The 25766-nt window shown below is 44.8% G+C and overlaps 1 protein-coding gene across 3 annotated transcripts; it reads left to right on the forward strand.

The window, feature by feature from the left end:
* The first annotated feature begins 3419 nt into the window (after positions 1-3419).
* On the forward strand, positions 3420-9807 carry LOC120982204 (dnaJ homolog subfamily A member 1-like). Of its 3 annotated transcripts, XM_040412203.1 has the most exons (9): positions 3508-3596; positions 4073-4283; positions 5611-5745; positions 6179-6359; positions 6503-6607; positions 7232-7459; positions 7649-7879; positions 8017-8117; positions 8912-9807. In XM_040412203.1, exons 3-9 carry the CDS (start codon positions 5614-5616, stop codon positions 9131-9133), a joined length of 1200 nt encoding a protein of 399 aa, XP_040268137.1. In that variant the 5' UTR covers positions 3508-3596; positions 4073-4283; positions 5611-5613; the 3' UTR covers positions 9134-9807. The 3 variants fall into 3 exon arrangements, with proteins under 3 accessions (XP_040268138.1, XP_040268136.1, XP_040268137.1); XM_040412204.1 differs by lacking the exon at positions 4073-4283 and having other exon boundaries at positions 3420-3530; XM_040412202.1 differs by lacking the exon at positions 4073-4283 and having other exon boundaries at positions 3486-3596.
* Positions 9808-25766: the final 15959 nt, after the last annotated feature.

The following is a 25766-nucleotide window of genomic DNA, read 5'->3' on the forward strand; positions in this document are numbered from 1 at the left end:
GACACCCTCTTCAAGATGTAATCCGTCAATTTTAGTTAGTAGGTCAGAGGTGTCTCTAATGTATGATGGAAGTGCCGTTAGAGAAGTGCTGTTAGAGAATTTATCCCTGCCACTATTCGGCGGCCCTTCAGAGGGGTTAGACCCTTATGGATTTTGGGTATAGTATAAAATGTTGGAATCTGTGGGTGAAGTCTTAACATAAATTTAATCTCATCACTAGACACTAGTTTCTCTTCAAAAGCCTCCAGGAGTAAAGTTTCCAGATCAGTATAGAAACTTAGGTGTAGGGTCCGTCCTAAGTATATTATAAAAAATGTTGTCATTAAGGATAGCATAACACATTTGTTTGTAGTCATGGTGGTCCATGACCACCAAGTTTCCTCCTTTATCTGAGGATTTTATTATAATGTTGTGGTCCGTTTCTACCCTAATCACTTTTTTCCAGGTTAGATATATTTCTGCCCCTAATTAGTTTTTGTTCTAGTCTATCCAATTCCTTGGTGACTATATTAAGAAACAGATCTATACTGTTTGTCTCCATTTGAGGGGGGGATTTTATACTTTTGGGTTTTAGATTGGTGAAAGGACCCTCCCCAGGTTTATTTTCCCCTTCTAAAAGGAGATCTGCCATTGTTTTAGCCAAGGGAAGATCCTCTAACGGAATACCTAGTTTTAAACTTTCCTCTAGATCATTTTGTCTATTTTTTTTTGCCATTTTAGCTTATGGCAAAAAAGATGGATATCTTTGGTCCAGAGGAAAGAACTATATTTGGTAGTTGGTATAAAGGATGTTCCCTTGGCAAGAACAGACATTTCAGCTTCTGAGAAAATTTTTTGTGTTAGGTTAATGATCTGCCCGTTCTGGTTCCGATCTACTTTTCCTACCTGGGGCAATCCCTCAAATGATATGGGGTTCCCCCTGACTCTAAAAAACTCGATGGTAAACCACATGATCCAGAAGGATATTGTTCCTCTGGATTTCTCTGGTCGTTTCTGGTTTGGTTTCCCCATCTTTTATCTTTAGATCCTCTTTGGCCCCTGTTGCCTCTATATCGGGGTCTACCTCGAAAAGAATAGTCTGCCGATCTTTCTGTGTCTGATGTTTCTATTTCTGATGAAGACACTTCTTTTATAGTCGGTTTATTTTTATCGCTTGTATAACTATAGGCTCTACTTTTCCTGCCTGGGGCAATCCCTGAAATGATATGGGGTTCCCCCTGACTCTATGGTAAACCAGATGATCCAGAAGGATATTGTTCCTCTGGATTTCTCTGGTCGTTTCTGGTTTGGTTGCCCCATCTTTTATTTTTAGATCCTCTTTGGCCCCTGTTGCCTCTATAACAGGGGCCAAAGAGGATCTAAAAATGATGATATTATGGGGTTCCCCCTGACTCTAAAAAACTCGATGGTAAACCAGAGGATCCAGAAGGATATTGTTCCTCTGGATTTCTCTGGTCGTTTCTGGTTTGGTTTCCCTATCTTTTATTTTTAGATCCTCTTTGGCCCCTGTTGCCTCTATATCTGGGTCTACCTCGAAAAGAATAGTCTGCCGATCTTTCTGTGTCTGATGTTTCTATTTCTTATGAAGACACTTCTTTTATAGTCGGTTTATTTTTATCGCTTGTATGACTATAGGCTCGTTTTTCTTTAAATTCCAGGAGATCCTTTTTATATTGTTTAGGTTTCCTTTCTTCTATAGAGGCGTGATATTTTTCAACAGACGTTTGTAGATTACTTTCGTTTTTAGGAAAGTCGGGGTCGTTTTTAAACTTAAGTGTTTGATCTATTAATTCATTCAGTTTAGTTGAGGTTCTTACTAGTGTTACCTATTTGTGGGACTTATAAAATATATAAACAATAAATAAATCAACATATCGCCACGTCTGAAAAGTCCAAACTATTAAAAAAAATCTATGCGGTGAATGCCGGAACAGAAAAAAAAAAATTAAACTGCGCGATTCGCCATTTTTAAAAAATGCGGAATGCACGTGGCTTTTTTTGTTTATTTTTTCGTGTGGTATCGAATGGTATCGAGTATCGCAATACTTTTTTTATGGTATCGAAATCGAATCAAAAATTTGGTATCGCAACAACTCTAATTACAAGTAAGGGGCATAAAGAGGTATTACCACTGTGTGAGGGTTACTTTGTGAAGGGCATAAAGTAGATATTATTACTGGGCAGGGGCACCAGGGCAAGAAGGGGCATAAAAGGAACATTATACCTGTATTACTATTGTGAGGGGCACAAAGCGGGTTTTATTACAAGTATGGGGCATAAAAAGGTGTAGTAGTATCTGTGTGGGGCACGTAAGGGGCAACTATTAGGCCTCTTGCACACGAACGTTGCCGTATTGCGGACCGCATTTGCGGATCTACAATACACGGGCGCCGTTCCGTGGGCATTCCGCATGACGGATGCGGACCCATTCACTTGAATGGGTCCGCAAATCCGGAGATGCCGAATGGAAGCACGGAACGGAATCCTACGGATCCGTGGGGTTTCGTCCCGTACTTCTGTTCCGCAAAAGGATAGAACATGTCCTATCTTTTTGCGGAACGGCCCGATCGCGGACCCATTAAAGTGAATGGGACGGTGTTCGTGCATTGCGGGGCGCAGCACGACCAGGGGATGCCTTACTTTGTGAAGGGCATTATCAGTGGGCAGGGGCACAGGAAAAAGTCGAGGGCATGAGAGGAGCACAAAGGGGGCACTATTACTACGTGGGGAGGGGTTGTTATTGGAAGTACAAGGCATAAAACGGTATGGCCACTATGTGGGGGGCAACTCTTACTTTGTAAAGGAGACAAAGTGGGTATTATTACTGGACTAGGGCACTATGACAAGTGGAGGGCATGAAGGGAGCGTTATACCTTGTGGGGGCACAAAGCAGGTACTATTACTGAGGGTACTAAGTGGGCACTGTTGCGTTTCGGAGGGCCCTGTTACTGTTTTACGTTTTGATGGGCACAAGGGGGTTATTACTAATACGTGGAGCACTGTCACTCGCCCACAGGTTTATGTCCCTGTCTATACATTATACTCTATACATTTCTCCATTCTTCCCATTGAAAATAGAGATTCTATGATCTGAATTTTAAGCGGAGATAAAGCGGGCTCCGGTTCCCCCCTCCTCACACCCGCTCCTAATCCACCTCGTCACCTGCCCCACTGCCTTCTCCAATGGGCGTGACTAGGACTATCGCTCAGGGTATAGAAGGGGCGTGGTTACAACCCCTTCCAGAGGGTTCGAAAGGAAAGGCGGGAGATTAGAAGGCTGAAAGGAGTAGGACGTGGGCGTGGCTTCGGCTAGGTCTGCTCGTCACTGGCCGCTTGCAGGCGTGGCCTAGGGGGCGTAGAACGGCTTCCAGAGCTTTCCGAGCGGGGCGTGGTTATGCAAATAGACTCCTGGGTGCGTGCGGCTTGGTTGTGGAAGGACGTGGTTTAGTAATTATTAGGCGAGAAGGCGGGGCTTGCGAGCGCGCAGTAGGCGTGGCCGTGCTTCCAGAGAGTTCGGAGGAGAATTAAAGGTACAGTGCGGGGTGTTTTGGAGTGACGTGTACGGGCGGTATCGGGGGACTCGGCTGGGGGTACAGGTAAGACAGAGCCCCCCCAAACTCCTTATATCGGTGCATGATGTCATGTTTCCCGCTTCCGTACAGTGCCGGCTCAGACTCCGGCTGCGTGGACTCAAGAGCTAGCACTCTATGTGAGGACACTGGACTATGACTGCATCATATCCTGGCTCCATCTCTGTGCTTGTGTAGAGTGCCAGCTCTTGGGCTCACATCTGGAATTACCTTTATTGTGCAGTGGAGAGGATTAGTGTGTGTGCAGATGTAGCAGAGCTGAGTTTGTTTTCCGGCCCATCCCCCGTGCCTTTACATAGGACTGCCAGTAATGGTTCTGCGGCTTTCTGAAATACTTTTATGACTCTCAATCTCTGCTTGCTGTCAGTGAATACATTGTCGCAAAACCCGGCAGCTGGGAGTAGTGTCAGCGAATGCGTCCGGAGCATGCTGGGAGTTGTAGTGTTTCCCTCCTAGATTTCTCTCTCCTCTTCTCATTCCAGTGGTTCTGAGACTACAACTCCCAGCAAGCTTCGCTCCCTTCTGTGGGAGTTGCAAGGAGAGCCTAAGGAATGACTGACCAAACTCTCAGCTGGTTTTTAGCCTTGCATTCACTGACAGCAAGCAGAGCTCTTACAAGGAATGAGGAATTGAAATGCAAAGTCTACGAGAGAGTTCTGATGGCCGCGGGAGGTCTCTGCCAACGTCTTCAAGGTCTGCAGAGAGGCTCCTTTAAGAGAATGGAAGGGACGGTGCATATAGCAGTGCCGGAGCGGTCACACCCGTGGCACTACTATATTCTCTGCTCAGTCTGATAACAGGAAGCAATATCGCACTGATCTTAAAGGGGTACCCCACCCACGGCCCCCTCCGATGACTTCTACGGGGTCCCTGTTCTAGAGTCAGAGCGGTGGGGCCCTGATCCGTGAAACATCAGTGTCTAAAATGGAGAATTGCCCAGCTAGGTCAGCATCCCGTTAGACCACCAGGTGGCGCTAGTTACCATGCATTGCCCCAGCACACCACCCCCTGACTTATTAATGGTGTGGGGGTCCCTTTAAATTCATTACAGTAGAAATAAACCGGTAGCGGTGTGGGCGGTGACCCTCCAGCGGCCGCTGCGTCCTTGTGCCCGCAGCTGATCGGTTAATGTGTAAATCGGTGAGCGTCTGTTCTAGAGCCTGGTCGCGGAGAGATCCAGAACCTAATCTCCAGTGGGCTCGCTGCAGGGCACTTCCGGAAAAAACAGAACATGTCCTATTCTTGTCCGCAATGGCAGACAGGAAAAGGCATTTTCTACGATAGTGCCGGCGGAATACGGAACGCACATTGCCGGTGTCTGTGTTTTGCGGATCCGCAAAACACATATGGACGTGTGAATGGACCCTTATTGATTTAAAAAATAATAAAATGGGGGAAAAAAAATTCCCAGAAATTGAACTTTTCCCATTGATTATATTAAAAAATATATATTACATAGTAAAAAAAACTATCGGTAGATTTTTTTATTTTTATTTTCAAAAAGTTATGGGAGTCAGAATATAGTGACAATTAATTTTTTTTATTTTTTTTTTAAAAGGTTGAAATTTTTTAAAGCGGTAAAGCGCAATAAAAAAACGTACACATTTGGTATCGCGGGAATCGTACTGACCCACTGAATAAAGTTACCGTATGTTGAATGCCGTAAAAATAAAACCCTAAAAACTGTGGCTGAATTGGTTTTTATTTTTTTTTCCATTCCCACCTCACAAATAATATATATATTTTTTTTGTTTTTTAACGTATTTTATAAACCATTAAGGGATTCCTTTAAGACATCACGCGCACGACTGTATTTTTTTTGTTCCGTGTCCAATCCCATTTATTTCAATGGGCCGCAAAAGCCGCGCACCGCGGAGGAGGATGAAAATGTTTGTGCTTGGTCCTTATGGGGTTAATCCCGGAGTGGTGGACTGCTATCGGAGATGGCGGTGTTGCATTTTGGGGGCTATGTACAGACAGCGCTGCATGTGCTCCTGACACTTTATGATGTGTTTCCCAGAACATGGTGAAGGAAACGGCATATTATGACATTCTGGGGGTCCCTCCCGCCGCTTCCTCCGATGAGATAAAGCGGGCGTTCCGGCGCCTGGCGTTGAAGTATCACCCGGACAAGAACCCCAATTCTGGCGAAAAGGTGAGAAGGCGCCATTTGTAAAAGCTAGGCCCTGTCTCTCTGAACTGGCTGTGTTGCCCATAGCAACCAATCAGAGCGCAGCTTACATCTTTTCAAAGCACGAAACACAATGAAAGCTGAGCTTTGATTGGTTGCTATGGGCAACTTAGACAGGCTTGATTTTGAGAAAGTAGGCCGGAGTTTCAAAATGGTTGGAACCTGGGAGGGGAGAAAGCCGCTGCCAGACTCGCCCAAAATCCACCTTCTTGATTGTCATCCCTCGCTAACTCCCTCCAGGGGCGAGTCGGGACACCCCATACACATTACACATGTGTGTGACCGTCGGCTCAGTCCTGTCCACTTCCAGTAGGGACCCTGCAGAATTTTCGGTGCAGTTTTGGTTGTGTCTAGAGGATGAGGCAGTAAACGCCGCTCTCCTTTATTCTTTCCACAGTTCAAACAGATTTCCAAAGCCTACGAGATTCTGTCAGATTCCCGCCAGAGAGTCCTGTACGACAGCGGGGGTGAGTCGGCGCTGAGAGACGGTGGTGGGAGTGGACATCACGGCTCCCCCATGGACATATTCAACGTCTTCTTTGGCGGCTCCAGAAGTCAACCCCGGGGGGACAGGAAAGGTAAAGAGAGGGACAGCGCGAATCTGCGGGAGGGTGATGGCGTCAAGTTCTCATTCACTGACTGCAAGCAGAGATCTTGAAAATGGCGAATGAAAGTGTGAGTAGCGTAGGGGTGACCTCCTCCTTCTCTCCTTCGTTCTCAGGGAAGACGGTCACCCACCATCTCCCGGTCTCCTTGGAGGATCTGTACAACGGGGCCACGCGGAAGCTGTCCCTCCAGAAGAACGTTGTCTGCCCAAAGTGTAAAGGTGAGCGCATGACGTGCCAAGATGGCGGCTGGATGTAGATGACTACAACTCTCAGCCGCCAGCTATCATGGCCGACTGTGAGTTGGGATTTATGTTGTCCCAATGCCTGCTGAGAGTTGTAGTATCCCAATCTCATAGTTGCCAACTGTCCCAAATTTGGCAGGACTGTCCCTGATTTTTAGAGAAGGTCCTGTAAAATTTGGGCTGTCCCGAGCCTAAAATGGGCTGGGTTAACTTAAACCCCACCCAAAAGTGGGTGGTCCCGGGGTAGGAATTAGATGTCCCGATTTTACCAACTAAAACGTTGGCAAGTATGCAGGCTGCCAACCACCACAAGCAAAATGGCGCCCATGTATGTCAGCTGACTCGGGCCCTGATGACCAGAATCGGAGAAAACCCTCAGATGCTGCGGTCAGTAGTGATTGCTGCATCTCAGTGATTATACATATCGCACCGCCTGCAGTCTAAATTGGTTGCTGCTGCCGTTCCAGCTCCTCCCGTGCCTGTTTGGGGTGGGTCATAGGTCAGCGTCGGGGAGTATAGGCTAGTTTTTAGTGGTGTTTTTTTTAACCATTTTATGACCATCCGTTGTATTAACTCTTTATATGCCATTCTGCTTCACAGGCTGCGGAGCCCGGCCTGGGGCAGCGATTCAGTGCTCCAAGTGTGGCGGGAGCGGCATAGAAAGACACATCCTGGCGCAAATGCCCGGGCTGGTGCACTCCCTGCAGAAAACGTGCTCCGAGTGCCACGGGAAAGGCGAGAACATCCAGTCGCGAGATCGCTGCCGCGTTTGCAGTGGCAGGAAGGTGATCAGGGAGAAGAAGATCTTAACCGTGCACCTAGACAAAGGTAAGTGCTTGCTGTCAGTGAACCATCAGCTTGTTGGGGAAAGCGGTTCCCAAGCAACACCTTTTAGCGACAGTGGTCATTTTTTAGAGTTCTCTTCTTATGTAATCCGCCACCTAGGTTTTTAAAGGCACAGGACCCTTTTTAAGGCACATTTAGCTAGATGTCTCAACCTGATCTGGTTCTCTTTAGGTATGAAGAGCAGACATAAGCTGATCTTTCAAGGGGAGGGAGACCAGTCGCCAGGCCTTCACCCCGGAGACGTCATCATCGCCCTGGTGCAGAAGGAGCACCAGCTTTTTCAGAGGAAGGGTGACGATCTTATAATGAGCATGGAGATCGGGTTGGCAGACGCCCTGTGTGCCTGCAGGCAGAAGGTCCAGACTCTGGATGGAAGGACGATCCTGGTCACGTCTCAGCCGGGTATGGTATATGGGTGGTGGGTGACTCTTCTTAAAGGAGCACTATTCCTCATGAGATGCACTGGACGGATCCACAATACAAGTGGATAATAAAGTGTTTTGTCCCTTTAAGTAAAGTCCTTGCTCTTGTTCTTGTAGGTAAAGTGATCCGACCCGGGGACATCAGGTGTATTCCTAAAGAAGGAATGCCCGTGTATCAAGCCCCGTTCGAGAAGGGGAATCTCATCATCCACTTCAAGGTAGATATGCCGCTATGACTTACCTGCTACACAGTCACCTTCGTTCAGAGCTGAACATAGAAAGCAGACTCACCTGTGCCAAGGGTTCAAGGGTCCTGTGACCACTGCAGGTCTCGGTGGTCAGATGAGATTGAACGGTACATCTTAGATGGTGACATGTGACCACCGAGGCCTGTGATTGGCTGCAGCAGTCACAGGACCCTTGAACGGAGCAGCGCTTGTCCTGCGTGCAGGTGAGTCTGCTTCCTATGTTCTGGTCTGAAGCCGGACAACCCCGCTAACACTTTTTTAGGACTTTCTATTTTGCCTTTCCATCCATTCTTCCCCATCCTTGCTTGCTGTCAGTGAATAGAAACTTTCATTGCTTTAATCTTTGGTTTTAAAAAGCCTTGGGTGTAAGGGTGTATTCACACAGTAGAACTGCACATGCCTGTGTGACTTTATACAGATGCTTCTCCCGGCTGAGGGTTTGTCACAATTGCATCCAATCAGGGTATGAATGGCACAAATCTCCCTCCATGTTATGATGGTTTGCCACAATGTGACTGAAGAGCTCCCAGTATACTCCGATTGTAGCAGACCCTCAGCTGTGAGAAGCTTTAAGTCAGTTTGGGTTTTTAAGCCATGTCATTTTCTATTTACTGACAGCAAGCGGTTTCAGAAATTTCAAGGAAATTAAACGCAAGGTAGTATGAGTCATTCAGTCTGAGAAAGCTGATGGTCCACAGAAAGTTCATGATGGCGGTTCCATTGGGCGTCACCCAGCTTAGCTACTGACCCGTTTTATGTTTCAGGTGAAGTTCCCCGATCCCGGCTGGCTTCCTGTAGAAAACCTCAACCAGCTACAAGAATTATTTCCATCCAGACCTCGGCCATTTCTCCCAGAAGACACAGAGGAGGTGACCTTGTCCAACTACGACCCTCATGAAGACCACAAACATCAAGGCAGAAAAGAAGCCTACGAGGAAGACCGAAATGAGTCTTACCATCATCCAATGCAATGCCAAACCTGCTAGTTTTCTGCCAGGGATCAGTTCTAGAACTCCATGTGAAGACAGTCCTGAGATGGTGGTGGCCGTGAAAGCCACTTTCTTAAACGTTGTCTCCTGTAGGCGCATCTACTCCACAGTCTTCTCCTGGAGATCAAAGGCTTTAGGCCTGGCTTCTCCAATCAACCAGAGTCCACTGCCCTCATGGTGCTATGTCTTCAAGGTGCACAATGAAAGGTCTGGAGTGGTCTGTAGGTCACCTGTAAACAGGCCTTCTTGTTGGACCTGTTTAACCCTTCATAGCACTTTAGGACAAGTGAGCGATTTTGAAGGCCAGAACTTAAAAGGGCTTCCAAGGAGCCCGCTCTATACTACAGCGTGTGGTCGCTCACCACTTCTGATCAACTAACGCAACCTCGTTTTTATTTATTTCTGTCTGGAAGAAGCATTCCACCGCACAATGGGGGTCTCCTGAGCCAATGGAACAGAAGAAGTCTACCGGTGATCTCCAACCAGGAGGATCCACTGCCTTAGACTCTTGTAGGTTCATAGGATGGACTACATGGACCTTAAGCTGCTCCGGTTTACCCACCTCTCCCCGAAGTGCAATACTGCTGATTTCAGCAGCAACCAGAGAAGCTCCTGGTCCGGAGGGATCTTCATCTGATCCCACCGTGCTTTAAGTTCTTACAATGTGAATAAATTTTGGGTTTATTACATCCTCTGCCTTGGATTCTTAAGGTTCTGAGTTGTCATCAAGGTTTCAGGAGTGGATCCGCAGAAGAGAAGTGGACTGTCACGCGTTTTAATCCATAGGGCATAAGCTGTGTACATCATAGGAATAGGGCTAGACGATCTGAAATAGGTATAGGCAGTGGGTAGGCACAGGAGGTTCCAAAATGAGTGTCACCAGTGGGCAAATACGGGAAGGTGCCAATGATTTCTTAAAGGGGTTGTCCCTCTAGTTGATGATCGATGGTGGGTTCAAGCAGTTAGGCAATCACTGTTCAGATACCCCTCACCTATTGATGGGGTATGGTGGGCCTTCTACCCCTTTAAAGACTGAAAAACATGGAAAGTTAAAACCTGTAAGTCATAGCTTGAAGTGGAAGGTCCATAAAGATCTAGTGATCCCAAAACATGTGTAGCCAAATCTTATAGTACATGGCTTTTGACTATGGACAGGAAAAGTCCATGTGACCTTTGAAGTGGATATAGGCAGTGAATAGGCACAGGAGGGTCCACAACGTCACCAAGGTTTGAGGAGTCGATCCACATAAAGTGTTGGGCTTCTGGAATACAACAGGCCAGAAGTGCTCACGCGTTTTAATCTGTAGAGCATAAGTTGTGTACATAATGGGGCTATGGCTTAGGACTAGAAGCTCTCAAATAGTTATAGGCAGTGAGTAGACACAGGAGGGTCCAAAACGTGAGTCACCAATGGCCAAATACTTAAAGGGGTTGTTCATCCATGTTCATTTCTCACCAGGAAAGTTGATCAGCACTCCGAGCATTTAGGCCTTCACTGATCGGATACTCCTCACCTAGATGATGGGTTATGGTGGGCCTACCACTCTAGGGACTGGAAACCTGCAAGTCATGGCTGAAGGTGGAGGTTCCTTAAAGACCTGGAGATCCTGAAATGCGTGTAGTCAGATCTTGCATACATGGGTTATGACTATGGACAGGAGAGTCCAACATGCAATGTAACCTTTGACTAACATCTGGAGGGACAGGAATCTGAATAATGTAGAACGAAGGAATGCAGGGCGTAAAATAGACTGAGCCTATGACGAAAGCGCGTCAGGCTGAGGGTTGGAGGTTCTGAGAATTATGTGCTTCTGACTAAAGGTGCCCACGTACCTAAGAGACGATGGAATGATTATTTGGATCAGTGTGCCGCGGGTCTTATCATGAATAAAAGAAAGTCCCTCACCGACAAATACACAAATACAATAGAAAGTGATATAAAAGCCTTACAACAATTCACCAAACACAAACACTTTGCGAACATCAATCACAATCTCACAAACAGAATCTACCAAAACGAACAAGAAATTATTGCTAACAAATCAAATAAACTACAAAGTGATAGGAAGGACAAAGAACAGGGACCATGCCGTCACCCAAAAAAACAGAACCACCGGTCCCCTGAAACCGAACACCCGCCGACCATCAGCCACACACACACAGGATAGCAAATGAAAAACAGACACGGTAGGAACAAAAACAAGTAGCCGTGTATATGAAGTAAAAAACAAAACGCATTACCCTAATCATCAACACAAAAAAATCCAACTATCATAATTACCCCAACTTAATACCACAAAACCATGAGGGCGAAATTAAAAGAAAAAACTACCACCGCCGAACCCACCACCTGCAAATAATAAAAAAAAGCGAAAATGTTCCCCTTACCAACCCCTGTTAGAACAACTCCCAGTCCTCAAAAGACAGCGACCGTCTACCAAACCCAACCGCCCCCCACTACCCAAAAACCCCTCCCTGACAACACAAACCCTTAACCCCAACGTAAACTGGAAAAATCCCACTACAGAGGAAAGATTCCAGGCAATAAAAGCAAAATAGCTGGAATACAAGGCAAGACATAGCCGGAAAGAGAAAATGGAGGATTCCATTAATTTTCTACATCTCACCCCAGACAAAAGCCCAGACACCACGATACCCAATAAGTCACCAATAGTACTCAACTTTTCCCTCCACCGAATCCTATAGTTGAACTACTTAGGGAGGACATCTTTACCATCGATAATACAAAGGCAGGAGCAGAAGGCCTCATCCTCTTCCTAAATCAAATCTACATCTAGGGAAGTCACTTTTTTTAAGGGTATCGAAAAACAAAGACCCCATCCCAAAGAGTTTCCCACCAATCGCGAGATTCTTCAAACCAACACCACTAAAAAGAAAACTAGAGCAAGGGGACCAGAAAAATAACCGATTACAAAAAAGATTGTCCTTACAACAGAGTAAATCCTTTTGAGCTATTTGTTAACATCCAAAAATTTCGAAGAAACCTTACAATAAAAAGAGACTTCGAAATCGAGACCTAGATACCCCAGACCAAGGGACTTCCCGGACTAAAAATGTAGAGCTCTCTACACCTACCGATGGTTTTATACACCTTGATGTACGTCCCAAATCTAATTTTTTTTTCCCCCTCTCCGAGCCAAGGTCATTGTATGCCAACATTTTTTGATCTAATTTCTATAGACCTGAAAAAATCCATAAATTAACCAAATACACTGAACTACAAAGGTCATTTAACCAAATCCGAACAGAAAGCACTCAACTTAGTCATCCAAAACTATACAGATTGTATAATGGAAGCCCAGAAAATCCTCAGCGACACCAACTACTACACAGAAATCACGTATGACCCCTTTCCAAAAATAAATAAAGATCTCCGCACCCTAAACAAAGACGCACATGAAAAAGGATATAGAAATAAAAAAGAAAAAAACTTTCTGTTACCTAAAACTCCATGTAACCCTTACTTCTATCATCTTCCCAAAATTCATAAGAGTTTAGAGAACCCCCCGGGTAGACCCATCATTTCCAATGTCACAATATATGGATCTACTGTTAAAAACCTACCTAGTTATCTCCACGATTCCTGCCAACTCATCTGTGACCTCCAAACCATTGAGTGGCAGGAAACATATGCCATCCTTACTATGGATGTTACAGCCCTTTATACAAATACACGACACGATCTAGGCCTTCGATGCATTAGAACAGTCTTAGAAAGGGACCCCAAACCTCAAACCCCCACAAATACAATTTCTGTTGGATAACCTACGATTCATACTCGAGAACAACTACTTCACATACCGTCAATGTAAAGGGGACCGCGATGGGGGCGAGAGTGACGCCGTCCCCGATTTCCCCATCTATTTATGGGGGAATTTGAAAGAGCAAACATTGCCAACCATCCCATCTATAAAGATCATATTGTATACTTTAAAAGATACATCGACAATATATTCGTCATAGGGGACGGAGACGAAACATCCACCAAGACCTTCAGCCAGTCCCTAAATTGCACCGATTGGGGCATCACGTTTAGCCCCAACTTCAGTAGAACAGAAATAGAACTTTTAGACATCATCGTCTCTAGCCAGAACAAAACCTATTTCAAGCCTGTCGACACAAATAGTTGCTTCGAAACACAATGGCATGACCCTTGAGATAAAACAACACATGACTTCCCTATCTGTGTATGTTATATACCTGATAGAATGCGGGTGCGGCCTACAATACGTGGGGCATTACATTGTCGCATGAACCAGCACAGGTACAATATTCAGAAACATAGCCTCTCTAGACATGGCGCCACTTCAAGGTTACTCCCTTAGAACATATACTTGAAAACCCTTATAACCGATTCAATCACCTACAGAAACGAGAAGTCTTCTGGATTTATCAACTTGACACTCTAACGCCCCCATGGTCTAAACGAGATGAATGAAACAATTCTATAATCGCCAATATAAAACATCTACATATATATGATACAGAAGGCCACCCACTGGGCAATACTCTGAAGACGAGGATGTATGAATGCACGTACCTGCATACATAGACTGACATGGATGGGGTCAAGGGTCCAACTATAGACATATACCCCCTACTAATTCCGCCACGACTATTGAGGATGTGGGGATGCGCGTTATCTGTAAAAATATGGATGCAAGTGCGCGTCTACCTGTAGATCCATTCCCTGCACTAACGCTACCACGTCCTTCCTATATATACATATTTTTTATGAATAATACTTTTAATAACATGTTTGACCACGCCCCTCTTTAGTAACGCCCCCTGCAAACTGGATTTAAATACACATGCTTTTTAAATTGTTGTATGTGAATATTGTCCTGAGTGAGTGTATCATGCAGGACTGGAGGTGTGACTAAAGCCACGCGTGGTCTATGAGAACATCAAGGTTCTGAAACGCGTGAGCTGTTACTGTACAACTGGCTGCTATCATTATACATCAGCTGTGAGGTCCTTCCTGTACATGACTATTACCCATGATGCTCTGCAGCTCGTGTGTCTGCTGCTCAGATAAGACAACTCTTCTACCCACAGATCATAATCTTCACAAGAGGTTAGTAGCCAAAACTTGTAGTTTACAGAGTGGCCACTAGAGGTCAGGCCCAGACTGTTGGGTCTAATGTTATTCAGCAGGAGGAATCTGTGCATTCATTAACTCCCTCATTATTAATGAACGGCAACATCCGAACTTCAGTGAGCGCAGCTCTGGAGTATAATACAGGATGTAACTCAGGATCAGTACAGGATAAGTAATGTATGTACACAGTGACTGCACCAGCAGAATAGTGAGTTCAGCTCTGGGGTATAATACAGGATGTAACTCAGGATCAGTACAGGATAAGTAATGTATGTACACAGTGACTGCACCAGCAGAATAGTGAGTGCAGCTCTGGAGTCTAATACAGGATGTAACTCAGGATCAGTACAGGATAAGTAATGTATGTACACAGTGACTGCACCAGCAGAATAGTGAGTGCAGCTCTGGAGTATAATACAGGATGTAACTCAGGATCAGTACAGGATAAGTAATGTATGTACACAGTGACTCCACCAGCAGAATAACGAGTGCAGCTCTGGAGTATAATACAGGATGTAACTCAGGATCAGTACAGGATAAGTAATGTAATGTATGTACACAGTGACTGCACCAGCAGAATAGTGAGTGCAGCTCTGGAGTATAATACAGGATGTAACTCCGGATCAGTACAGGATAAGTAATGTATGTACACAGTGACTGCACCAGTAGAATAGTGAGTGCAGCTCTGGAGTATAATACAGGATAAGTAATGTATGTACACAGTGACTGCACCAGCAGAATAGTGAGTGCAGCTCTGGAGTATAATACAGGATGTAACTCAGGATCAGTACAGGATACAGTAATGTATGTACACAGTGACTGCACCAGCAGAATAGTGAGTGCAGCTCTGGAGTATAATACAGGATGTAACTCAGGATCAGTACAGGATAAGTAATGTATGTACACAGTGACTGCTCCAGAAGAATAGTGAGTGCAGCTCTGGAGTATAATATAGGATGTAACTCAGGATCAGTACAGGATCAGTAATGTATGTACACAGTGACTGCACCAGCAGAATAGTGAGTGCAGCTCTGGAGTATAATATAGGATGTAACTCAGGATCAGTACAGGATCAGTAATGTATGTACACAGTGACTGCACCAGCAGAATAGTGAGTGCAGCTCTGGAGGAAAATACAGGATGTAACTCAGGATCAGTACAGGATAAGTAATGTATGTACACAGAGACCAGCAGAATAGTGAGTGCAGCTCTGGAGTATAATACAGGATGTAACTTAGGATCAGTGCAGGATAAGTAATGTATGTACACAGTGACTGCACCAGCAGAATAGTGAGTGCAGCTCTGGAGTATAATACAGGATGTAACTCAGGATTAGTACAGGATAAGTAATGTATGTACACAGTGACTGCACCAGCAGAATAATGAGTGCAGCTCTGGAGTATAATACAGGATGTAACTCAGGATCAGTACAGGATAAGTAATGTATGTACACAGTGACTGCACCAGCAGAATAGTGAGTGCAGCTCTGGAGTATAATACAGGATGTAACTCAGGATCAGTACAGGATAAGTAATGTATGTACACAGTGACTGCACCAGCAGAATAGTGAGTGCAGCTCTGGAGTATAATACAGGATGTATCTCAGGATCAGTACAGGATAAGTAATGTATGTACACAGTGACTGCACCAGCAGAATAGTGAGTGCAGCTCTGGAGTATAATACAGGATGTAACTCAGGATCAGTACAGGATAAGTAATGTATGTACACAGTGACTGCACCAGCAGAATAGTGAGTGCAGCTCTGGAGTATAATACAGGATGTAACTCAGGATAAGTAATGTATGTACACAGTGACTGCACCAGCAGAATAGTGAGTGCAGCTCTGGAGTATAATACAGGATGTATCTCAGGATCAGTACAGGATAAGTAATGTATGTACACAGTGACTGCACCAGTAGAATAGTGAGTGCAGCTCTGGAGTATAATACAGGATAAGTAATGTATGTACACAGTGACTGCACCAGCAGAATAGTGAGTGCAGCTCTGGAGTATAATACAGGATGTAACTCAGGATCAGTACAGGATAAGTAATGTATGTACACAGTGACTGCTCCAGAAGAATAGTGAGTGCAGCTCTGGAGTATAATATAGGATGTAACTCAGGATCAGTACAGGATCAGTAATGTATGTACACAGTGACTGCACCAGCAGAATAGTGAGTGCAGCTCTGGAGGAAAATACAGGATGTAACTCAGGATTAGTACAGGATAAGTAATGTATGTACACAGTGACTGCACCAGCAGAATAATGAGTGCAGCTCTGGAGTATAATACAGGATGTAACTCAGGATCAGTACAGGATAAGTAATGTATGTACACAGTGACTGCACCAGCAGAATAGTGAGTGCAGCTCTGGAGTATAATACAGGATGTAACTCAGGATCAGTACAGGATAAGTAATGTATGTACACAGTGACTGCACCAGCAGAATAGTGAGTGCAGCTCTGGAGTATAATACAGGATGTAACTCAGGATCAGTACAGGATAAGTAATGTATGTACACAGTGACTGCACCAGCAGAATAGTGAGTGCAGCTCTGGAGTATAATACAGGATGTATCTCAGGATCAGTACAGGATAAGTAATGTATGTACACAGTGACTGCACCAGCAGAATAGTGAGTGCAGCTCTGGAGTATAATACAGGATGTATCTCAGGATCAGTACAGGATAAGTAATGTATGTACACAGTGACTGCACCAGTAGAATAGTGAGTGCAGCTCTGGAGTATAATACAGGATAAGTAATGTATGTACACAGTGACTGCACCAGCAGAATAGTGAGTGCAGCTCTGGAGTATAATACAGGATGTAACTCAGGATCAGTACAGGATAAGTAATGTATGTACACAGTGACTGCACCAGCAGAATAGTGAGTGCAGCTCTGGAGTATAATACAGGATGTAACTCAGGATCAGTACAGGATAAGTAATGTATGTACACAGTGACTGCTCCAGAAGAATAGTGAGTGCAGCTCTGGAGTATAATATAGGATGTAACTCAGGATCAGTACAGGATCAGTAATGTATGTACACAGTGACTGCACCAGCAGAATAGTGAGTGCAGCTCTGGAGTATAATACAGGATGTAACTCAGGATCAGTGCAGGATAAGTAATGTATGTACACAGTGACTGCACCAGCAGAATAGTGAGTGCAGCTCTGGAGTATAATACAGGATGTAACTCAGGATCAGTGCAGGATAAGTAATGTATGTACACAGTGACTGCACCAGCAGAATAGTGAGTGCAGCTCTGGAGTATAATGCAGGATGTAACTCAGGATTAGTACAGGATAAGTAATGTATGTACACAGTGACTGCACCAGCAGAATAATGAGTGCAGCTCTGGAGTATAATACAGGATGTAACTCAGGATCAGTACAGGATAAGTAATGTATGTACACAGTGACTGCACCAGCAGAATAGTGAGTGCAGCTCTGGAGTATAATACAGGATGTAATTCAAGATCAGTACAGGATAAGTAATGTATGTACACAGTGACTGCACCAGCAGAATAGTGAGTGCAGCTCTGGAGTATAATACAGGATGTAACTCAGGATCAGTACAGGATAAGTAATGTATGTACACAGTGACTCCACCAGCAGAATAGTGAGTGCAGCTCTGGGGTATAATACAGGATGTAACTCAGGATCAGTACAGGATAAGTAATGTATGTACACAGTGACTCCACCAGCAGAATAGTGAGTGCAGCTCTGGAGTATAATGCAGGATGTAACTCAGGATCAGTACAGGATAAGTAATGTATGTACACAGTGACTGCACCAGCAGAATAGTGAGTGCAGCTCTGGAGTATAATACAGGATGTAACTCAGGATCAGTACAGGATAAGTAATGTATGTACACAGTGACTGCACCAGCAGAATAGTGAGTGCAGCTCTGGAGTATAATAAAGGATGTAACTAAGGATCAGTACAGGCTAAGTAATGTATGTACACAGTGACTGCACCAGCAGAATAGTGAGTGCAGCTCTGGAGTATAATACAGGATGTAACTCAGGATCAGTACAGGATAAGTAATGTATGTACACAGTGACTGCACCAGCAGAATAGTGAGTGCAGCTCTGGGGTATAATACAGGATGTAACTCAGGATCAGTACAGGATAAGTAATGTATGTACACAGTGACTGCACCAGCAGAATAGTGAGTGCAGCTCTGGAGTATAATACAGGATGTAACTCAGGATCAGTACTGGATAAGGAATGTATGTACACAGTGACTGCACCAGCAGAATAGTGAGTGCAGCTCTGGAGTATAATACAGGATGTAACTCAGGATCAGTACAGGATAAGTAATGTATGTACACAGTGACTGCACCAGCAGAATAGTGAGTGCAGCTCTGGAGTATAATACAGGATGTAACTCAGGATCAGTACAGGATAAGGAATGTATGCACACAGTGACTGCACCAGCAGAATAGTGAGTGCAGCTCTGGAGTATAATACAGGATGTAACTCAGGATCAGTACAGGATAAGTAATGTATGTACACAGTGACTGCACCAGCAGAATAATGAGTGCAGCTCTAGAGTATAATACAGGAGAAGTATTGTATGTACAAAGTGACTAGGGATGAGCGAATTTCATATTTTGAAGTTCGTGTTGCAGCATTTACTGAATTGTGTTATGAATTCTGTTACCACGGACCATAACACAATTCCATGACGGAATGAATAACGGAATGCCTTTATGGAATTGCGTTACGGTCCGTGGTAACAGAATTCATAACACAATTCAGTAAATGCTGCAACACGAACTTCAAAATATGAAATTCGCTCATCCCTAACAGTGACCACCAGCAGAATAGTGAGTTTTGCTCTGGAGTATAGTACACAGTGATTCTACCTTGTATATGGAGTAGATAGAATATAGCTGTACAATTTCCTATAAAAAAAAGTGCTGAACAGCAGTTCTCAATCTGCACACCAGGGGGCAGTATATGACAACATACCAGGCCTTGTTGGACTTGTTCCTTCTCTTTCCCATAAGCTAACAGCACTGGCATGCTGGGACTTGTAGTTCGTTACGCTCATGTGCATTTTTTCCTGGGTGACCATTCCTGTGACATTAGTAAGGACGGCCGCGCTGGTTGTCACCCGGTCCTGGAATGTGCAGGTAGTCGGCTCCACGGTCACTCTGTCATCTCCCCTGTTATCAGGGAATTCCAACTATTTCTCCCCAAACAATCCCCCCCCATCCTCCGCCGCCCACTCACACCACCTTTCAGATTCCTGGAGTCATCTGATATCAAGGCGCCCCCTTGTCCTAGGGCGAAAGTGGCACCAACTGCAGAATGAATGGAAACCATCAGCAAGTAGCCGTATCCTAGGCCAGCCTTTAAAATGTATTAATATAGGAAACGCTCCATCAAGAGCAGCGATCCTACTTGCTGATGGTTTCCAGGTGCCAAAAACTGATGTCTGGTAGGTTTTGATAAAGTGATTGACGTAAGGTAGTGACGTGATGTGGCCACTGGGTGGTGCTGTTTCACTGGAGTCCATAGAAGATGCCTCCTGCGATAGGCCATGCTGATGTCAGGGGCTAATGAGTTAATTACATGTCTTCATGGACGCCCTCGAGGCACACAGGCCGCTCACCTCTTGTGATGGAGGCGGGGACCTCTAGGGCCACTCACCTAAAGTCTCTCAGTTCTTCGCCATTTTTAAGATCTCTGCTTGTTGTCAACCAAACAGGAACAGCTTGAACATTTTATAGACCTCTCACAGCTGAGGGTTTGCTACAGTTCCATCCAGTCCTCTGTAGATTTCAGACTTTACCTGCACCTGTAAGAAACAGGACAGAAGAGATGAGGCTACAAGCACACGACCGTATGCATTTCGCGGTCCGCAAATCCATAGGCCATCCGTTTTTTTTTTTTTGCGGATCCATTGTAGCGATACCTAAAACGGACAAGAATAGGACATGTTCTATTTTTTTTTGCGGCGCTACGGAACGGACATACTGATCCGTACAGCACGCGGTGTGCTGTCCGCATTTTTTGCGGACCCATTGAAATGAATGGGTCCGCATCCTATCCGGAAAAAAAAAAACGGACACGGAAACAAACAACGTTCGTGTGCATGTAGCCTGATACAGACAATGTGTTGACCTGACGAGCATTATCTAAACTTGATCCAACAGTGTTCTCATTCACTGACAGCAATCAGAGATTGTAAAGATACCTGTCCAGTCCTTTACGGACTGGATCCAATTGTAACAAAACCTCCTCTGTGAGAAGGAGTAGATTCATACTGGTTTATAGCCTCTGGGTCAAAACGCGTGTTCCCATTCACTGACAGCAAGCAGATATTGTAATAAATACCTGTTCAGTGTTTTCAAGACTGGATCCAATTGTAACAAAACCTCCTCTGTGAGAAGTAGTAGATTCATACTGGTTTATAGCCTCTGGGTCAAAACGAGTGTTCCCATTCACTGACAGCAAGCAGATATTGTAATAAATACCTGTTCAGTGTTTTCAAGACTGGATCCAATTGTAACAAAACCTCCTCTGTGAGAAGTAGTAGATTCATACTGGTTTATAGCCTCTGGGTCAAAACGAGTGTTCCCATTCACTGACAGCAAGCAGATATTGTAATAAATACCTGTTCAGAGTTTTCAAGACTGGATCCAATTGTAACGCTGTGATAAGTAGTAATAGATCTGAACAGGTTTTCGGCCTCTAGGTCAAAACAAGAGTGTTCTCGTTCACTGACAGCAAGCAGAGATTGTAAAGAATACTTTGGAGCAAAACCCTCTGCTGTGAGAAGAAGTAGATCTATACAGGTTTTCAGCCTGTTGTTTGAAGCAAGAGTGTTTTCATTCACTGACAGCAACCAGATTGTAAAAAATACACTTGAAGTGTCCTCACTCGCTGACAGCAAGCAGAGATTGTAAAAATACCTGTAGAGTGCCTTCTAGACTGACTCCAATTGTAACAAAACCCTCTGCTGTGACAAGCTGTATATCTGTACGGTTTTTCAGCCTCTGGGTCTAAACCAGAGTGTTCTCAGTCACTGACAGCAAGCAGAGGTTATAAAAAATACCTGTCGAGTGTTCTGTAGATTGGATCCAATTGTAACAAAACCCTCTAACCCTCTACTGTCAGTAGTAGTAGATCTGTACAGGTTTGCCACCTCTGGGTGGAAACAAGAGTGTTCTCATTCACTGACAGCAAGCAGAGATTGTAATAAATACATATAGGGTGTTTTGTAGACTGGATCCAAATGTAATAAAACCCTTCACTTCGAGAAGTAGTAGATCTGTACAAGTCTTCAGGCTGTGCATTGAATCAAGTGTGTTCTCATTCACTGACAGCAAGCAGAGATTGTAAACATACTTCTACGGCGTTTTCCAGACTGGATCCAATTGTAACAAAGCTTTTCCCTGTGAGTAGTAGTAGTAGATCTGTATGGGTTTTCAGCCTCTGGGTCCAAACAAGAGTGTTCCCATTCACTGACAGCAAGCGAAGTAAAAAAAAAATACATATCAAGTGTTTTCTAGACTGGAATTCATTGAAATAAAACCCTCTGCTGTGAGAAGTAAACAGATCTCTAAAGGTGTTTAAGCCTCTGCATTGAAACAAGGGTGTTCTCATTCACTGACGGCAAGCAGAGATTGTAAAAAATAATACCTGTTGCGTGTTCTCTAGACTGGATCCAATTGTAACAAAGTCCTCTTCTGTGAGTAGTAGTAGATCTGTACAGTTTTTTTTTTTGCCTCTGGGTCGAAACAAGTGTTGTCATTCACTGACAGTAAGCAGAGATTGTAAAAATGGCGACAAACTGAAGCAGTATATGTATGTAAATCAGAAAGGTGCACGATATAGGAATGCACTGAGCGTGTCAGCCGCCCCATCGTCAGACCAGGCCGCCATCATGTGATGCAGACCGGGGGGGGGGGGGGGGGGGGGGGCGCGCTAGTCTTGGCGGTGGTCCTAGAGGTCCTGCCCTGATAGTTTGTTACAGTGTATCAGTTTCCGCAGCCAGACCTTGGCACTGTATGGCGCCAGCCAAATTCATTATACTAGTGAGGGGAGGGAGGAGATGAAGAGGGAGGATCACATGACCCTGGGCGGCGGCCTTACAGCCAATCAGGAGGGACGATATAGACGTGTCATAGGGCTCTATATAAACCCAAGCAGAGAAGCCATTTTGAGCTCAGACACTAACGTGAGAGGACACACAGGAAGGCGGCCATGTTAGGGTCCTGTAGGGACTGTGAGGAGAAAATATGACTGAATTACCGGGTAGAAAGGGGCAGTTAGAGGACCGGGTGTCCATTACAGCCGTCCATGTACAGGCTGAGGTAAAAGTCTGGATCTTTCCGGCAGCCATTTTTAATTCCACCATATTGAATTCAGTTCAGGTTTTTCCAATGGGAAGGGGGTCATGTGATATATAAATTTTGGCTAGAATTTACTCAGAAACGCACTTGAAGCGTCCGTTTTGTCCTATCTTTACCTGTTTAGGAGTTAAGCGAGGTGAACGTTTCTTCAAGTGCTTTACATGACGTCTAGGAGGCGTCCACCATTCTGCTGCAGGCACATGGTTCAAAAGGGGCCCCCAGACAGGCTGTACTTACCCCGCGTCCCCCCGACGCCTGCTTCTCCCCCAACACCCACCCCCTCCCGTCAAGCAGATCAAAACATGGGGCAGCCAATAGCGGGCCACGACAGGAACGAGCCTCCCTAGCATCGCGGGTGAGGGGCAGTTTAGGAGTTGGATAACCCCTTGAGCCTTTAGGATTGGGCCTCCAAATAGAGCTTAGGCTACTTTCACAATGGCGTTTTGGTTTCCGTTTGTGAGATCCGTTCAGGGATCTCGCGAGCGGTCCAAAACGGATCAGTTTTGCCCTTAATGCATTCTAAATGGATCAGTTTGCCTCCGTTCTGCCTCCATTCCGCTTTGGTGTCCGTCTGACGAAACTGAGCCAAACGGATCCGTTTTCACCGACGCAATATGGCACAATAGAAAACGGATCCGTCCTCCATTGACTTTCAATGGTGTCCAAGATGGATCAGTTTTGGCAATGTTAAAGATAATACAAACGGATCCGTTCTGAATGCGGTTGTATTATCTGAACGGATGCGTTTGTGCAGATCCATGACGGATCCGCACCAAACGCGAGTGTGAAAGTAGCCTTAGACTGTACTTCTACAGTCTAAGCATAAATAAGGCCTCATGCACACGACCGTTGTTGTGTTCCGTGTCCGTTGTTCCGTTTTCCGTGATTTTCTGCAGACCCATTGACTTTCAATGGGTCCGTTGAAAACTCGGATAATGCACTGTTTGTCATCCGCGTCCGTGATCCGTGTTTCCAGTCCGTCAAAAAAATAGGACCTGTCCTATTTTTTTCACGGACAACGGTCTGCGGACCCATTCAAGTCAATGGGTCCGTGAAAAAACACGGAGGCACACAAGATTGTCATCCGTGTCCGCGCGTCCGTTTTTTTCTATCATTTGCAAGGCAAACTTGACTTAGATTTTTTTTCACTTTCCTCCATGTCTGGTGATCCTCCAAAAATCAAGGAAGACACACGGAAACAAAAAAACGGATCACGGAACAACGGAACCCCATTTTGCGGACCGTGAAAAAATACTGTCGTGTGCATGAGGCCTAAGGCTGAGTACTGCATAATGTATCCTCATAGAGAAGCAAAAAAAAGTAAAAAAAAAAAAAAAAAAGTTTTAGATTTCCGAGAATAAAAAAATACATAGTAAAAAAATAAACACCATGAGCATCGCCACGTCCGAAAATGCCACAACTATTGAAATATAAAAATATTTATCCCATACGGCAAAAACGGAAAAAAAAATAAAAACTGGCAATTCACCATTTTTTTATCGCTTCACTTACATCAAAATATTGAATAAAATGTGATCAAAAAGTCACGCACTCCAAAATGGCATCAATAAAAACTGTAGATTGTGCCTCAAAAGATTCGCCATAACACAGCTCTGTAGACATAACTCTAAAAAAAAGTTATGGGGGTCGGAATAAGGCAATGAAAAGAAAAATGATTTTTTTTATTTTTTATTTTTTTGTGTGGTGGAATTGAGTCCCCCCCCCCCCCTTCCTACTACATAATGGAGGCATGGAAACAGTGGTGGCAAAAAAAACGATCCCTTATACAGCTATGTGAAATGAAAAGTAAAAAAGTTATGGCTCCAGGAAGACAGGGAAGAAAAACGAAAACCCAAAAATGAAAAAACCTCTGATATTCAAGGGGGTAACGTTTAATATGAACGAACCGCGGGTGATACTTCTTTACAGTGCTGTGGGATATGCAATATGGCGAGTGTTGACAAACACTGGATTTAAAATGAAAGGGGGTTGTGAAAGAATGAGGTGGGGTCGGCCAGACCAGTAGGGAAGAGGACTTACCTGCTTCCTGGCACTAGCTCCCCGCTCCTTCTCCTCCAGGCCTGCAATGTTCCTCTGGGCTCCCTGGATGTCCACATCTGGTTTGACATCGCTGCAGCCAATCACTGTTACAAAACCTCCACAGTTAATAAGTGTCTTATTTTCCAGTCTATATTTTGGCCGAATTATGCCATTCATAAAAAAAAAAATTGCAAAAATTTTATTTGCCACAGACTAGCATACCTAACCTGACCTATTGGTCTGCGTCACAGTTACCGTAAATCATAGTCGTGGATCGCTGTATCAGACCTAGGGCAAGTGGTGGGACTGGTGGCGGCAGATACGTGATCCTGCTGTTGGGGGTGCCGTGTGGGTATCTCCTATGTGGTCATTTTTCTCCACAGTGCCAGATGTTCTCCTATTGAACCCTGTCCTATTTTATATCTATTTTTTTAAAATAGAAAAAGAAAATTGTCATCCAAAAAATCCATGTATGGGGGGCGACTGGCCCAGTTTGGTATTGATGTACTGCCTGGTCCGGTCTCCATTGTACGGTCTATTCAGCATGGCAGGTGTGATCTTCACACCCAAGCAGATAATATTGTTCTCCGCAAGTCTAGAAGACATCACCTCAGGATCTCATGAGGATTTCCATATGTCTGGTGGATGACAATGAATAGATCTGCCATTACTGACAGTGGCTGTTTATCTCCATCCCAATTATGCCCCTGCCGCTGTCTGCCTGTTCATCATATTCCACACTGTACCGCAGCTGCTACTCCACCTGGTGCCACTACTACTACCCCTACATCTCCTACCTCGTCAGTCAGGTTCCATACTACACCACCCTAATTATGTCACTGCCTTTCTCTGCCTTTTCATCCTATTCCATACTGTTCTGCAGCTGATACTCCCCTTCTGCCTCTACTACATCTCCTATATGGTCCGGTTCCATACTGCGCCAACCAACCACCTCAGGCACATGGATGCGTGAGGATTTCCACATGTCTGGGGGGTGACAATTAATAGATTTGCCATTGCTGACTCCAATTTGGTCGTTGTCTGCCTGTTTATCATATTCCATACTGTACCGCAGCTGCTACTCCACCTGATG

This window comes from Bufo bufo, chromosome 11, assembly GCF_905171765.1.
Source record: "Bufo bufo chromosome 11, aBufBuf1.1, whole genome shotgun sequence".
Lineage (NCBI taxonomy): Eukaryota > Metazoa > Chordata > Amphibia > Anura > Bufonidae > Bufo > Bufo bufo.